We start from the raw sequence: 15132 nt of genomic DNA on the forward strand, positions 1-15132 counted from the left end.
TGCAGCACTTGATTAGATACAGTGATCTAGAGACATATGACCAATGTTCAAATGTCAGAAGTAGTCTGCAGAGGCAGTGGGCAAATGCAAGAAGGTATAATGCCAGAGCTGTTTCATTGGTATACAAGCAGAAAACAGAAGTTGTACTGAATCACCAATTTCTTTTCTCCCTCCCTCTCTTTGGCTGTGCGTGCATGGGTAGTACCTACACCAGAGGAGATGTCTAATTTAACCCCGGAATCATCCCCAGAGTAAGTAATTTGCCAGTCCTCTACTTTTTTCCACCACATACCAATGTCATTTCCTTGCCTGAATGTCATAGGCTGACACATTCCTGTTCTGGATCAGTATCTGACTGTAACCTGTTATCCTGTGAGTGGGATAGAGATGTAAAACCATTCTTCTGCTAAGGACCATGGATAAAATCTGTACCTCAGTAATGGCAGTGGGGTCACCAGGTGATGAAACAGTCTCCCAGTGACCACCTCATTTTCTCATGGCTTGCTGAATTTACTGTGTTTGTAACATGTTCCTTCTCTCTTCTTTCATTTGATTGTCAAGCAGATCACTCTTGTGGAGTGGAGAGGATAATCAATGGATTATACTGGCACTAACTATGCACTAAAAAGTCTTCCTCTTAGTACAAGAGAGTTTGCATCCTCAGGATTACATGCAGAAGCGCTGCTAAGATAATTCAGAGGAATCAGTGTCTGCAATAGTAAACGCAGTGTTAATTCTAGGCAGTAGCACTGGGACATGCAGAAGCTGTTTCATATTCACCAGACTCATTCCTAAAAGTCAGCATACATTTCAACCATTTCACTACACAAATGTGCGTCACTGCATGGCAGGTTTGGAAGTCCCTGCCAGAGAGTGCTGCTCCAAATACTTCCTAATATATGCAACAGATGCCAAATTATTCCTTTTTATTTTCACAGCTTGTGTTTGTGCACCCAATGCCCATAGACTTACCCTGCCAACCAAGGCAATTTGGCCTTTTGTCAAGATACTTGTGTGAAATATTCATGAGTCGTAGATGGAAATTTGGGGCCCAAAGTTTTGTAATTGGTGACAATGGTATTGCCTTAACAACTTTCCCCAGACTTGGCATTTATCTGGTATAAGATGGGCACTCTATATCTAATGCTGCAGAATGGAGAGGGATAAAGACTTCAGGAGAGGGAGAAGTAGGGAATAGTAAGGGTTAGTAAAAGAAATCCAGGAAGAAAAGTAGAATAAATTGTGTTTTCAACACTTTTGGAACATTTACTAATAGAGAGGCATGAGAGAATTTCATAAAATGAATGCATCCTAATCAGAGAAATATATGATACTTTTATCTCAAATGTTTTTAAGTACATTAAAGCAGAAAACCTTCAGAATTCAATTTCTTCTCTCCTCTTCTCTTCTCTTCTCTTCTCTTCTCCTCTCTTCTCTTCTCTTCTCCTCTCTTCTCTTCTCTTCATGCATGTGTGTTGGTGGAAGTTTTTCTGTTAATTTATTGCCTTCTCTGCTTCCCACTCACTCTTTAAAAGCTGGTGTAGAGAAGTAGTGCCTGTCATTTGAGGCAGTTTGGATGCAAGTCAAAGCCTAAGGCCCTTTTTTCTTTTTCTGTATAATTGCCAAATTAATGAGTTCAATTGGGCTGCACCCTGCAGTAAACATAATAAAAGTCATAAAAAATAATGAACTGGATTATATTTTAACGATAGATGTCTTGTTGCTCCGTGCCCACTTCCACATGTCTTATTTTTTCTAGTATTTTCTTCCTTTCTGTAAGAAAAAAGATATCCTTATCAAGAGCTGTATTGACCTCATGGGTTGAGCAATAAATACATGTCCTTGCTCTTGTACAGCAATGACTGCCATTCGTATAACAAACCTGATGATTAAGTAATACACTTTGACATGTCTGGGTAATGCTGTTCTTTTTCATATGAAAAGGTCCTAGAAAATGTGTTAGGGTTGACATTTAAAGAGACATAACTCCAGCTGCTTTAAACCTGCAGAGTTCCATTTGCTTGAGTAGAAATGCTGTTATTTATGCCACGCAGGTAAACCTCTGGATCCATGCACTCAGGGACAGATAGGGAAGACAGTGAGGCTCTCCAAAGGGCGATGCAGTCAGACACTCTGAAAGTAGGAAAAGGAACAACATTATAGCAGTGAGAAATTCAGTGTGAAGTAATAAAGCACCAGCCACCATTTTCATGCTAATCTATTTGCTTTTTCATCAACTGGACACCTGATTAGATTCCCTGGAGTAATCTACATACCCAGCCTCCCACACATATCTCCTATCTCCCTCCCCCTTAGGAGGTTTGCCATGACAAGAGAAGATTGTTATTTTTAAGTACATTTTTTACTGCTTACAGCCTGATCTTGTGAGATGCTAGAGTATCTCATTCAGGGTGCTGAGGATCCTTGATTCATACCCATTTTAACCCAAGTTAGTAGCGCTTAACACCCTCTAAGAGGAGGGAAACCTTTATTGTGTCATTTTACTCCAAAGCTGCCCCCTTTTCTTCAGTGGGCCTATTCCCTGGGTGTATGAGCACAGCTAGTGCTGCTGATTTCAGGGAGAAAAGCCAGTACATGGGTGCTTTGTCTTGATTCTGTTCATTCCAGAAGCAGGAGAGGCCACAGGCATCTATTCCATCTTATGTGACACCAGCAAAATTATTTAGTGAATTCCAGTGATTTACGAGCTGGAGCATAGCCCAGGCTATCAGTGAATCTTCCAGAGTCAGTATTATTGGTGATAACCTTGCCGAAGAAAAGAGCCCAGCTGGACTCTGGAGACTCCAGACCAAGTTGCCAAGCTGAACAGGAGAAAACCTCCCTATGTTCTGGGGCCCTTTTAACCTGTGCTTGTTAAGACACCTATAACTGAAGGGCCAACAAAACCGTTAATGAAAATACAACAATGAAAGGTCATATTTTAACATGGCAGACCTGCAGTTAAATATGCACACTTTTTCCAGGCCCAGCTTCCATGTGTGACGTACACTGGGCCCCAGGAGTCCATATAGCCAACCCCGGTTCAGATTATGATACGTGCAAGCCTAAGACAACCAGCCGTTTTAGATGGATAACCAGGTGCTAATTTACTAATGAGCATAAACCCTTTGCATGCGTGGAGCTATTGCCCCAGCTCTCCAGGGGTTTGCGGTGTTGTTATGGTGTGTGTGAGACACATGAGCTAATTAGTATGTAATTTCCTTTCACACTCTAACCCTGGCTCCTTAACGACCCATTTAAATGAGAGGCCCTTTCTCTTTACTGCTCCCTATGCTAATCTCTGGCTCACTGGCTTAGTTACAGCTGCCTATGAATATTTTAGGGAGTGACAGTTTTCCAGCCCACTTTAATTGAGTGGGGGGCACTGGTTTACCAAATTGCAAGTGAATCTTTCTGTACTCTTATTTTTGGTTGCCTGCAGTAAGTAGAATCAAATGATTATTTGCACAGCTGAGTGGTCTTCCAGTGGTGGTCTTTCTACTGTGTGCATTAAATGGGCAGTGAGACGACAGTTGTGTGATTCCTGGAGCACTCTGGAATGGGGAATGAGTGCAAATCGCTGGACGCTGCTGAGGTCAAGCTTTGTTCTTTATCCCGAAGGTTTAGACTTCAAATTAGTGTCCTAGTTTTCTCCTCTCTCTCCTAGTCTCTGCCCTTCCTCATTCTGCCTCAGTCTGAGTCTTTGCCGTGGAAAGTGGATCTACTAATAACTCTCTCCAGCTGTTTATTGCTTTGCTGGAAAGCTGATGTATAGTAATCCTTTTTTGCAGATGGCTCTCCTTGTCTGGAGAGGTTGTCTTCTGCCATTGAGTGGTGAATGTCCACCACTCAAAAAAAGTGAAACCCTATTGCTTGCCATACTGCAAACTGGACTTGTCATGGCATTATAAAGTATCCTATGGAGGAAAAAAAATGCAGTCTCTTGGTGGCAGGTCTTTTCATTTCTGACATTTTCATGCTAAATTCTTCCCTACTAGAATATGGCTGATTTCAGTAGAATTTTCCCTGGGTTTATGTTGGTCCAGCAATTCTTTGGCTGTATGTCATGGCTGACAGCATCTTCTCTCCCCTCAAAACCACACTGGTCACAGGTGCTACCTTCAAGGTCTGGGTAGTGTCCCCCAGTAACATTCATGTCCCTGCATTTCTCCTTTAGCCTGTTTAACTTAAAAGGGACCGTCAACGAAGTGCATTGAGATGGTGAAACTATAAGCAAAATCAAACATTTGCTGATACGATCAGTGTGAAAAAACAGAGCAATTTCATTTTATGATGAAACCACCATCTGATGCTGAAAGGAACTGCGAAATTGGACTGCTGTCAGTGGAAAGCCTGAACTGTGTTTTGCGTGATGTTGATATCTTCTCTCTTAGTACTGAAAAGTCATTCCTTTGTGGGATGGTCAGAGTTCACTCGTTATACAGACACCCTGAATGGGTAATGAGTGGGACAGTCTTTGTCCTGGCTGTCTGTGTAGGAGTGGATTTCACTCACTGACAGATGGGAGGTCCAGTGAAACCTACAGCTTGCTTTAAAAAGCAAGATCTGTGATTGTACTGTCAGCCTAACAGGACACCTTCAGAAAAGGAACTTTCCAAATCCTAGAACACCAAAGGGGTTGAAATTGGGTGAGAAGAAACTTAAATCCCTGTGTTACCAGCATTCGCATATTCTCACAAGAAATGAAGAGATCCCAGGAGACAAACCAGAAACGTGTCCCGTGGCTTATATGCACTTTCTGTATGCAGTATTAATCGGTATATTGGCTCAGTCAAAAGAGTTACCATTGCTCCTGAGTTTTCATTGTTTGTGATGCATGCTGCCAGACTAACACTGTGCGGTCCGTCATTTTAACAGCTTTCACTAAGTGAAATGTTGTTCTGGGTGTTCTCTGACACTGTTTTCCACTTACTATTAGTAATAATATCACATCTGGAGTGCTATCAAAACTTCCTTGTGTGTTTTTTAATATTTTTTCTAGCTGGGGGTTTGTAAGAAGTAGTGCTTACTATTCTAAACTATCTCTTTCTTTTCATCACATCAGGCTTGCCAAAAAATCCTGGTTCGGTAACTTCATCAACTTGGAGAAAGAAGAACAGATTTTTGTGGTCATTAAGGACAAACCACTAAGCTCCATTAAGGCTGATATTGTCCACGCTTTCCTCTCGGTAAGTCACCCCAGCTGCTTCTTGGAGGCATTGCTCACTGCTCAGTTCCAGGACTCCTTGTGCCATACGTTAATGGGCAGGTCTCTGCTCCTTCAAATGCATCCTCTGTGGATTTAATTTACATGGCCTGTTGATTCAGGCCTCCACTGGACTCTGTCTGAATTTCTAACTGTAGATAATGCTCTCTAAGGTGAGAGAAGATTTCAGCCTTCTTGGCAGGGTCTCCAGGTTGCCAGTGCTTGGAATATCACTGCAGTTAGAGCACAATGCTGGTGCGGTATCAAGACAGCAATTTGCTGCTTTGTCAAACTAACCTTACAGTCACCAACTGGGCGTCATATTGGATCTCCCTCTGCTGGGTATGCCATCCACCACTTTAGTCAGACAAAAATCCTGTCTCACATCTGCATTTGTTACTTTAAACCTCTTCTTCAATGCTGTATGGCAGAAAGAAGGGTAATTTCCTCTGGTGACCAGTGTATCAGTTGTTGCAGATGCGTTTTGTTTACAGTCTGGGAAAGCAGAGGGTAGTTGTCTTTTTTTTCTATAGAAGGTCCTCATTCTCAGTATCTAGAACTACCAATGAGAAAAAGTCAGCACAGTAAAGTTAATTTGAGAGATTTTTCAATTCAAGGTAGTTGACAACATAATTAGACTTTCTGAATAGAATTAAGAGAAGGAGACTTAATTTCTTATATCGTTTGTCGAAATGATATTGTTTTCCACAGAATACTGCACTCCTTTTTAGTCTCTATGATGCTGCAATGAATTTCCTCAAAAAACCCAGCCATAATCCTTTTAACTGTACAGGCATACAAGGAGCAAGTGCAGTGTAGTAGCATGCATCAGACGCTGGTATCTATCTCACATTGGTTTGAAGCAGCCATGTTACTATATCAGTTTTATGCATTTAGCTGTGCTTCTGGGTTTATATTGTGGTGTAGTGTGCGCTACTGTCGATATTGGTGATGCTGTGCATACCCCACATGTGTGGGTTGAGGTGTGGTGTAGTGATTTGTATGCAAACCCTATGAATCGTCTCTTAGAGCCAACTTCAAACTTAAATGCATTGTCACAGCCTGCTAAGTAAGTCCTTAAGTTCAGCTTCTCAAAGAACTCATCTTCATTTTTCCTCCTAAATTAGAGGTCAGATTTCCAAATGATTTGGGGTTGTTGTTTTTTTTAAAATCTGGTCCTTTATGAAGCAATAAATAGAACGTAAGTATGTTAAATTTTGGCAGGAACTGTGAATGGTAACTGCTTGAAAATTAGGCAGTTATGAAATTCTACCATGGGTCTGAAGATACAGATATTGGATGATACCAGAAAGCTTCTCAGAGTTCTTTTACATATTGATAGGAGTTGTGGTTTGGGTAAGTTATTTGCAGGCATGCTTTCCCTGTAGATATCCCAGGCACTTGTCAAAGTGTCTGCTCTGTGTCCTGATGTCTATTTGATATCATAGAATCGCCAAACAATTGATGTTGGAAAGGACATCAGGAGGTCTCCTGCTCAAAACAGGATCAGCTATGAGATCAGACCAGGCTACTCAGGTGGATTTTTATATCCAGTCTTATATCCCACTGACTTTGCTGCCCCCTCCCTTAATATCAGTTTTCACTCGGCAAAAGGCATTTCTCAAAAGTGGTTGATGAGTAGGAAAAGAAAGACTGAGTATATGAAGTTCTGCAAAGTGTAAATTTATAAGCAGGCTGGGTATTCCACCAATAGTCAACCTTTAAATTTAGGTCAGTCCTGTAAGGAGCGGTGCATTCTGTGGTGCCAAGCAACCTGCACTCTTACTGATTTCACAAGAACACTCTATACATTATAAATTCAAGTCCAGAAGCAAATCCAGCAAATCTTGCCCACTCTGGAAAGATGTATTATTCTAAATCAAATTTTGCAATTTTGTTCCCTTTGTGCTCTGGTTCTACTATCTCCTTCTACCAACCTGTTTCAGATTCCAAGCCTCAGTCACAGTGTCATCTCACAGACAAGTTTCCGTGCAGAATATAAGTCCACAGGAGGTCCTGCTGTCTTCCAGAAGCCAGTGAAGTTCCAGGTGGACATAACATACACAGAAGGGGGAGAGGCGCAGAAGGAGAATGGGATCTATTCTGTCACTTTCACACTCTTATCAGGTAACTGTGGCAAAGCTGTAAAATGGGTGCAAGCTGGCTTTGTCCTTGCTGATATAGAGGCCTGCAAAAAGAGCTCTGCCAAGGGAAGGAATGTAACTGTCTTGACCTCAGGGGAAAATTCAGACAGGGGCAAGGAGAACATCAGGAACAAAATGATGGAAGTGCTGGGAGGGAAAGAGATTCCCAAAGAGGCGAAGTTGCCACCACCATCATTAGTGCTAAAATGGCTGCTCTGTGCATCAGATTTGAAGTATCTCCCTGTACTGTCTCCTTGTTTCACTTAAAGGTCTCAGTGTCTCAACTGGGCACTGTGAGGCCACTGGTTTCTTCCTTCTGGCGGAAACATGCAATCACCCTTTTCTTCTGGGTGGCCACATGCCCCCCACAGGGGTTAAAACAAACAAACAAACAAACGAAACCCCCCACCTTTTCTGTCTTTACAAAAGGAGCCCAGAAGCCATCCTTCCTCCTGTTATCAGCACACCACAGTCCCTGTTGACGTGGGGACTGCATAATGGTTCCTCAAAGCCGTGCCTTCGGCTGAAGGACAGATACACTGTCAGTACACTCTTGGGGACAAGACGGAAGGGAAGATACTTGTGATCCTTCCCCTCCAGCCTGGCTTGTACGAGGATTCGGCTCCCGCTCCTCTCATGGCCATTTGTGCCTCTTCTCTCCTCACAGGTCCAAGCCGTCGTTTTAAGAGGGTAGTAGAAACCATTCAGGCACAGTTGTTAAGCACACATGACCAGCCTTCAGTGCAGCAGTTATCAGGTAAGTAGTTTCTACTGTTGAGCACCTTGCTTCAGCAGGGACAGGAAGGTGAAGTGCCTCTCAGTACCAGGAGGCTGAGGGAGGCCATCCCTCTGATTACAGCAAGAAATGAGCTCCATTCAGACAGAGCAGTAACTCCCTCCCCACACCCTACTCTTCCCTCTCTCATTCCCACTCCAGTGCTCCCAGCGCATTCCCCAGTTAAACAGCTTCTGCCCTCCTCCCGCCCAAAGAGCCATTTGCCCACTTCTCCATCAAAAGCTGCATCATCAATAGATCTTCCAGAGTTTCTCCGGCTCCAAAATCTCCCAGAATAGGGACATGCTCTAGAAGGTACCTGATTTTCAAACCCTTCAGGCACGCTTTCGAAACTTCCAGCTTCAGAGGGTCCCAGAACAAAGTTGAGAGCTACTTTTAACTTAGCCATTAACAGCAGCATTTTCAGATGGTCAGAAGGTGGCTAATAGTTTCCAGCAGTGTGATCAAATTCTTGGCCCAATGCTGTGGTAGCACAGATCATATACTAAGGTTCTGCAGAAGCTATATTTTATCTATTTTTAAAGTAAATTTCAATTCCTCATGGTGGTAAAGAAAGCCTTACATGTGTGACCCTGTGCAATGACATCAGTCTGAATCTGCAGGCAGCCTGAATTGATAATGCAGAAATTGGCCTCATCCCACCATTATGTAGCAAATGTTCACTCTGAACACTAGTGGTGACACACACACACAAAAAATAACAGTGTTAACTCCTCTATCCTTTAAAAGGACAGAACAAAGAAGGTGAAAATTGAAAACTTAAGGAAGCTTAGCTATTGGGAGTGCTTCAAGGAAGGAGGTATGGGGACAAGCAGAAAGAATATACAGATACAGGGAAAAAATAAGAGCAAGGCAGAGCAGAGGCTCCAGGAAGAAGGCAAAGAGGCAGGAGGATTAGGAAGAATTTTCCCATTGTATGATGATGAAAAGGTAGTAACTAAATATTATACGTAAGAGCCAAGTTCTGTGCTTGACCTTTATGTGAACAAGCTAAGACAAAAGCGGGGGAATGAAGTTGGCATTGTGTCTTGCAGTTAAATGCCAGATGTCCTTGGCTCATTGCACGTATGGGTTACATCCTTCTGGTCTAACAGTGTGGCTTTAACAGCTGAAGATAAAATAACTCCATCTAGAAGAGTGTATGCTTACTACATGACAGAGAAGTATGCTCAGTTCAGGAAATACTATTTTCCATCTTGCTTTTGCCCCCCAGCACTGCCTGACCTTCTGCACACTGGATTGCAAGGGTGCCCAGCACATGGGTTATTCTGTTAGGAAACAGGAAAGGTGAGGATACTAGAACTATGGTTGATTCAGGTTTTTGCTGTCTGGACTTTTGAAATTAAATTGAACTCAAGGAAGCAGGCAGAATTTTCTGCCAACCCTTCTTCTTGGGAAGTGTTGGGGCCAAGTGGGAATGAGGGGAATTAGATAGAAAAGCATCCTTTAAGTCTAGTTCGTGTTACCCCTGCTGCATGAACAATGTTCAAGCATTCCTTGTTTCTTAGGAAAAGAAGCACACCCTTACTTTCTGGTGAGAAAAAAACTGTTAAAAAAGTAAATAACATGGTGATCTCTCTTAACTGCTTCACTCTAGTATGTGCTAGCTACTGATGCTCTCTAGAAGGACTTGGACCCTGTTGCACACTTGTATATGAAGCAGGATATCTCCCTAAGAAAGTCATATTATAGCAGGAATAAAAACCATTCATCTGACTAAGGCTCAGGGAGATGTTTAGAGCAAACTGTGCTGTGAGAAATGTATCTGACTTAGAGTTTTGCTCTGGTTCTGGAATGGAAAAATCCAGAATCTCTACTGCCTAAAGCTACATGAGAGCATGTCGCTCTAGCAGGGAAAACCCAGCCTGATCTTTAACGCCAGAGTGGAACAGATAACTCCACATGGAGAAAAACCAAAATGAATGGTCTCTTGAAACTTAAGAATGAGAATTCCCTTGGCCAGGGAGTTATCCAGGCAAGACAGCTCATGAGAGACAGGGTGCTAAATTATCCTGTATCTTATCACCTGACCTGATCAGGAATATGCCAGTCTTTTGAAAAAGGGAGAAGTAATTCAACCTGAAAAATTTAGGTTGGAGCAGAGTACAAGGAAAAGAGAAAAGGAAGGGGGGAAAAAAAGGATTCTTACCAAGAAGAGACAATCTGTGCATCCAATTAGGGAGGCCCTGTGGTTCACATCCCCAGCCAGTGAGGGCGTAAGGGGAAATAAAGGGACAGCAAGAGTTCACATTCAGCACCTTGTTTAGCTGGGTGGCTGTGGTTGGGAAGATGTGTGCAAGAGCTTCCTAGAAATTGCCATGAAATTACTCAGCATTTCTCACTGGAAACAAGGCAAAGTCTTTTCTGTTTCTCTTCTTCTCCCATATTCACAGCCCTGAACACCTCACAGGAATTGTGGTGGCTGGACTCCTATTCAGGTTCATGGTTTGAGGATACTCTGTAGGCAATCCACTGCTGCAACAGAACATGCTCACAGTTCACTTTGACTCTCCTTCTCCATGGCTCTGAGGATACTGCTGGCTCCGACCAGCAATACTGGTCCAGCACTGGAGATTTTCCTAGCTCCTTGTGCACAGACATATGCCCTGTGCGGTTGTCTCCCCTGCCTTTTAGTTCAGATGCCTTTACAGGTGGGAGGATGAAAACCATCTGTGAAAGGTGCATGCATGTAAAGTGAGACCTGCAGAAGGGGAAGATTCAATGAACACAGCATAAAGCAGAACAGCAAGGCCTAATAAGCATATGGCACTGATAGTCATTCTCTCTCCTGCCCCTCTTTGATCCGTTATGCAGCATGCCAGCCCACTAAGCCGGCTTGCCTGGGTTTCTGAACGCACTTTCCTCTTTCTCATTTCCTCCAGCTCACAACAGTGTTTGTAGATGTCGTGTTGCCCATGCATCTGTGTGTGTGTGTATGTGAGCCTGATATGTACCTGATTTAGGTAGATGTGTTTCTGTGTCACACTTGAGCACCTTATAATCTCCCTTCCCCCTGGATATCCCTCCATTCACTTCCATTTTTCCTTCCTAAGACTGGCTGTGCTTATTTCTTCTGGCATACTCTGAAGCAGGAAAATAGCTTCCCTCCCTTACCTGAATAGGTGTGTAAATAAATGAAGTCTATCCCAAAAGCTAATGTAATACTTCTAAAATCCACTGTCCAGTTGGCCAAATTTAGTGCAACATATCAGCCTTCTCCCTTAATGTTTCAAGACTTTAAATCCTCTGTGGTATAACTGCTGAGACAATACCAGGTCTACAGACTCATGACTGGCATAGAACAAGCAGATAGGAATTATTATTCATTTTTCCTTCCCAATGAAAGAATTAGAGGCCATCACGTGAAAGTAATGGGAGCCATGTATCAAAAAAATATTGGAAGGTGTGTCTTCCTGTAATGTAAGACCTGCGGAACTCCTCACTGAAGCAGGTTCTGAATGAGAGGGGCTTGCAGATGCTTATCTTCCCCTGAGTACTTCTTACTCACAGGGAGACTGGACAATTCCCTGGGAGAGAAATCTTCCTAAGGATCACTAAACAGAGAAACTGCAGCAGGCTCAGTAAATCTCTGACCTGAAAGTGGTGAGAGAGTGAGGTAGTGTTAGGAGGAAGTGTTCTGTGTGCTTGGCCCGCTGTTACACTCCTACATGTCTATGTGTGGCTGCTGATGGAGACAGAGCTCTGGATGGTTTTGGCCTTTGATCTGACTCAGAATAGCTGTCCATGTGTTCTTGTTACTGGTATCACAAAATGCATTTAAGCCCAGCGAGGCCATGAAAGGACAGTCCCTTTTGGATCAAGAGTGAGTATCGCTGTCTATGAGAGCAGATGGCCTTGTCTCTCATCCATGTATGGCTCCATCCAGGAGCCTTATACTCAGAATCTCTACTTCGGTAGTCCCTGGGCAGGACTGCCCTTTTGTGGGATAAAAGGATCTCTCTCCATGGAGGAAAATATCTCAGATTTGTGCCTTTGTTTCAGCCCAATACTCTTTCCATTAAATCATAATCTGTTTTCCTCCAATGCCTTTGCACAAAAGAGTAATAGAAGCAGCTGGTGAATAGGGACATGCAAAAGCCATCTGTGATCATTCGCAGGGTATCAATTTTTATTTCCCTAATATTTTCTTGCCTCTTTGGGCTTTGGTTTTAAGTGTGGGGTGCTGCATATTCTTATTTTTTCCCGTTTTCCAATGTTATGGGCAATCAGCAATACCAAAATAGCCTTTATAACTTCTTTGTATAGGTTTTCTGTTTCTTTATTATATTTATTGGCTTCATGTCAGATTTTAACCATTGGCATCTCAAATTTCAGAGCATCTCAGTGTTACTGCTGGAAATACCTTTCATCAGCATAAACAAGTGTTTAGGGACCATATCCAGCTTCAAAATAGAGCAGTGCAAATTCTCGCTCATTGTGTGTATCTTCCATATCTGCACCCAAGCTCTCTTATTGTGCTGGTGTACATCTCAAAAAGCAAAACATGTTCATGTGACTCAAAAAACTTTGCTAGAGTATTGATCTGTGAATTCTGGGTGTTCGACTTTATGGCTCACGAGAGCTATAGGTTGGCTAATTTGCTAAAACAAATCAGTTAGAAATTTACAGTTACCAAATATGCGAAGGATTTTATCATCAAGACAGAAAAGGGGGTAAGGCGCAAATGAAGTGCTTTGCAAGGTAAACTTCCAGCTGCAGACTCAAACCAGGGCTATGCAAATGCCAGTTTGGAATTGGACCACACATCAGTTTTATCCAGGGCTCATCCAGGTCCCAGGTTTACCTTGTTTCCTGCATTCTTGTGTGATCCTTTATGTCTTACCACTCTTGTAGTGTCTGGGGCAATCACTTCATCTTGCTCTCATGGTTCCCACTTACAGTGTAATGCCTGGTTGGATTGGCAGAGCACTGTTTTTTTGCTAAACAGCTTTAGTATTATTAACTGAACAGACTTCATTAAAATTAACTTGAGTAGTCCTGAAATAAAGCAGGTAGAAAAAAGTCCAAGCTCTCCTGAGTTTTGATAGGAGAACAGTGAATTTCAAATAAGCACCCAAACACTGGGGATTTCCAGTCTAAATGATAACTGCCTTGGACCAGAGGAACTGGTGGCTCCCTTGACATCATCTCCCTTAATGGAAATGTTTATTGGGGACGATAAGCATCTGGCAGGAGATGCTCAGTGCTTTCTGGGATCTAGCCCTGGATTTGGAGATCTCAGAGGAGCAGCTGTTTGGGTGAGATTTCCTGGGCTGGGACAAATCTCAGTCTCAGAGATATCAGAAGCATCACAAACCAGGCAGCTTGGTTTTGAAATTTATGTAGGATACAAACACAGAAATTAAAGAAAAAAGAAAATCAGGAAAGAAAACTCAGCAGAACACTAGCATTTTTTTAATAGATTCAGAGCTTGTTTGGCCTTTTGAAGGAAGGTCTTATTTTAACCAAAGCATTTGCCATCTATTAATGAACTGAACTGGGTGTCATGTATGAAAGAGTCTTGGTCAAATCCAAGTGTGAGTGACTGCTAGCAATCTCTGTGAAATAAGGAATTGCCTTATCATCAGAAGGATTGAGATCTGATGCTGCCACTATGCTTTAATTAAAAAATTAAACAGCACACATTAAAAATGCAGTTACATGACCCATCAGTGCTTCTCAGACAGCTAAAGGCCTTTAGACCCTGGCATTACTCACCTCACATAACACCTAGATCCAACAGTCACTCGGTTATGGATTATTATCCATGAGCAGAAGCTGACTGCCAAGAATCTAAGGCTTTCTAATTAGAATGAAAATTCTACTTTAAAATGATGAAATATTTTATCATATAGAGTATTTCCTAAAGCAGATGTTACAATATGATGGAAATGAAAGAAGTATTAAAGTAATTATAACAGAGAAGCTGAAAGCATATTAACTCTGTTAGTCTTTCAAGCAATGCAGTATGAGCTACTGTTTCTGGTGTGCTCATGTTTGCTATGCCTTTGGAATGGGGGAAAAACAACCTGATCGTGTCTTGGAAAGACATTAAAAATAAATTCATGTGCAGTTCCTGGGACTGGCCATGGCAATATAGAGAATGCAAATTATAGATGTCTGTAAAAGTTCTGAGAAAGACAAATTAGACGTTTTATTAGTGTTCCTTTGGTATTTTTCCATGGTCTTCTACTTCAAAAAAGGGTTTGTGGTTTTCCCTATCCATCAAAACCATTTCTATAACCTGCAAATTTAGGTTTTTAGGAACAAAATGGGGCACAGAGCCCAAGATGTTATGCTGTCAAAAAGCCTGTGTTACAATCCTTTTTTCCTGTTGTCAGTTTGTATTCTAATCACATGATTAATGTATGTAGACCTGTTACACAATTAGCTTTAAATGAAATACTAAAAAGAGCCATGCTGACTGCAAGTGACTTACAAAAAAGACAGTATTCCAAAGTACTAACTTAAGGAGACATGATTATTTTTAATTTGTTAAAGATAACAAGGAAACAAATACCAATTTTAGGAGAATCTTAGTAAACCAGCCACAATGTTTACCTACTCTGACATTATCCAAATACTACCTTTTTTGTTTCCAGACTGCTAGTTACTGTGTGGCCAGTCAGTCTGGATACACTTGAGGGGAAAACTCCAGGTGTTGGACGTGGGAGTCAGAAACAGTCTTTCAGTCATATTGGAGACTTTCCTTGCTATTATGTGCTTTTTCAAAGCTTAAGTTCTGCTAATGAATGCGTGAGTTCTGCTAATGAATGCGTGAATGCTCTGAGCTCTACCAGTATAGGTCCGTATAACACTGCTTTACAACAAGGTGTAGTTGACTCAGAAAGGGCTGGACAGAAACCACTAAAAGGCATGAGACAACAAACTTCTCCAAGTTATTAAACAAAAAAAAAGGATACAAACTCATGACTGTGACTTCTGTTCATTGGCTTAATCAGCAGCTGTAGGCACTTCTTAAACCT

The 15132-nt window shown here is 42.1% G+C and overlaps 1 protein-coding gene across 14 annotated transcripts in view; it reads left to right on the forward strand.

The window, feature by feature from the left end:
- The window catches only part of BRSK2 (BR serine/threonine kinase 2), a 323582-nt gene that overhangs the window by 293843 nt on the left and 14607 nt on the right, over positions 1 to 15132 (forward strand). For all 14 annotated transcript variants that reach the window (XM_069803589.1, XM_069803593.1, XM_069803595.1 and 11 more), the window contains 4 exons: positions 203 to 251; positions 5066 to 5189; positions 7153 to 7333; positions 8018 to 8107. In XM_069803589.1, the coding sequence (XP_069659690.1) occupies positions 203 to 251; positions 5066 to 5189; positions 7153 to 7333; positions 8018 to 8107 (444 nt within the window). The remainder of the gene's footprint in view (positions 1 to 202; positions 252 to 5065; positions 5190 to 7152; positions 7334 to 8017; positions 8108 to 15132) is intronic.

The sequence above is a fragment of the Haliaeetus albicilla genome, chromosome 16 (assembly GCF_947461875.1).
Source record: "Haliaeetus albicilla chromosome 16, bHalAlb1.1, whole genome shotgun sequence".
NCBI classification, from domain to species: domain Eukaryota; kingdom Metazoa; phylum Chordata; class Aves; order Accipitriformes; family Accipitridae; genus Haliaeetus; species Haliaeetus albicilla.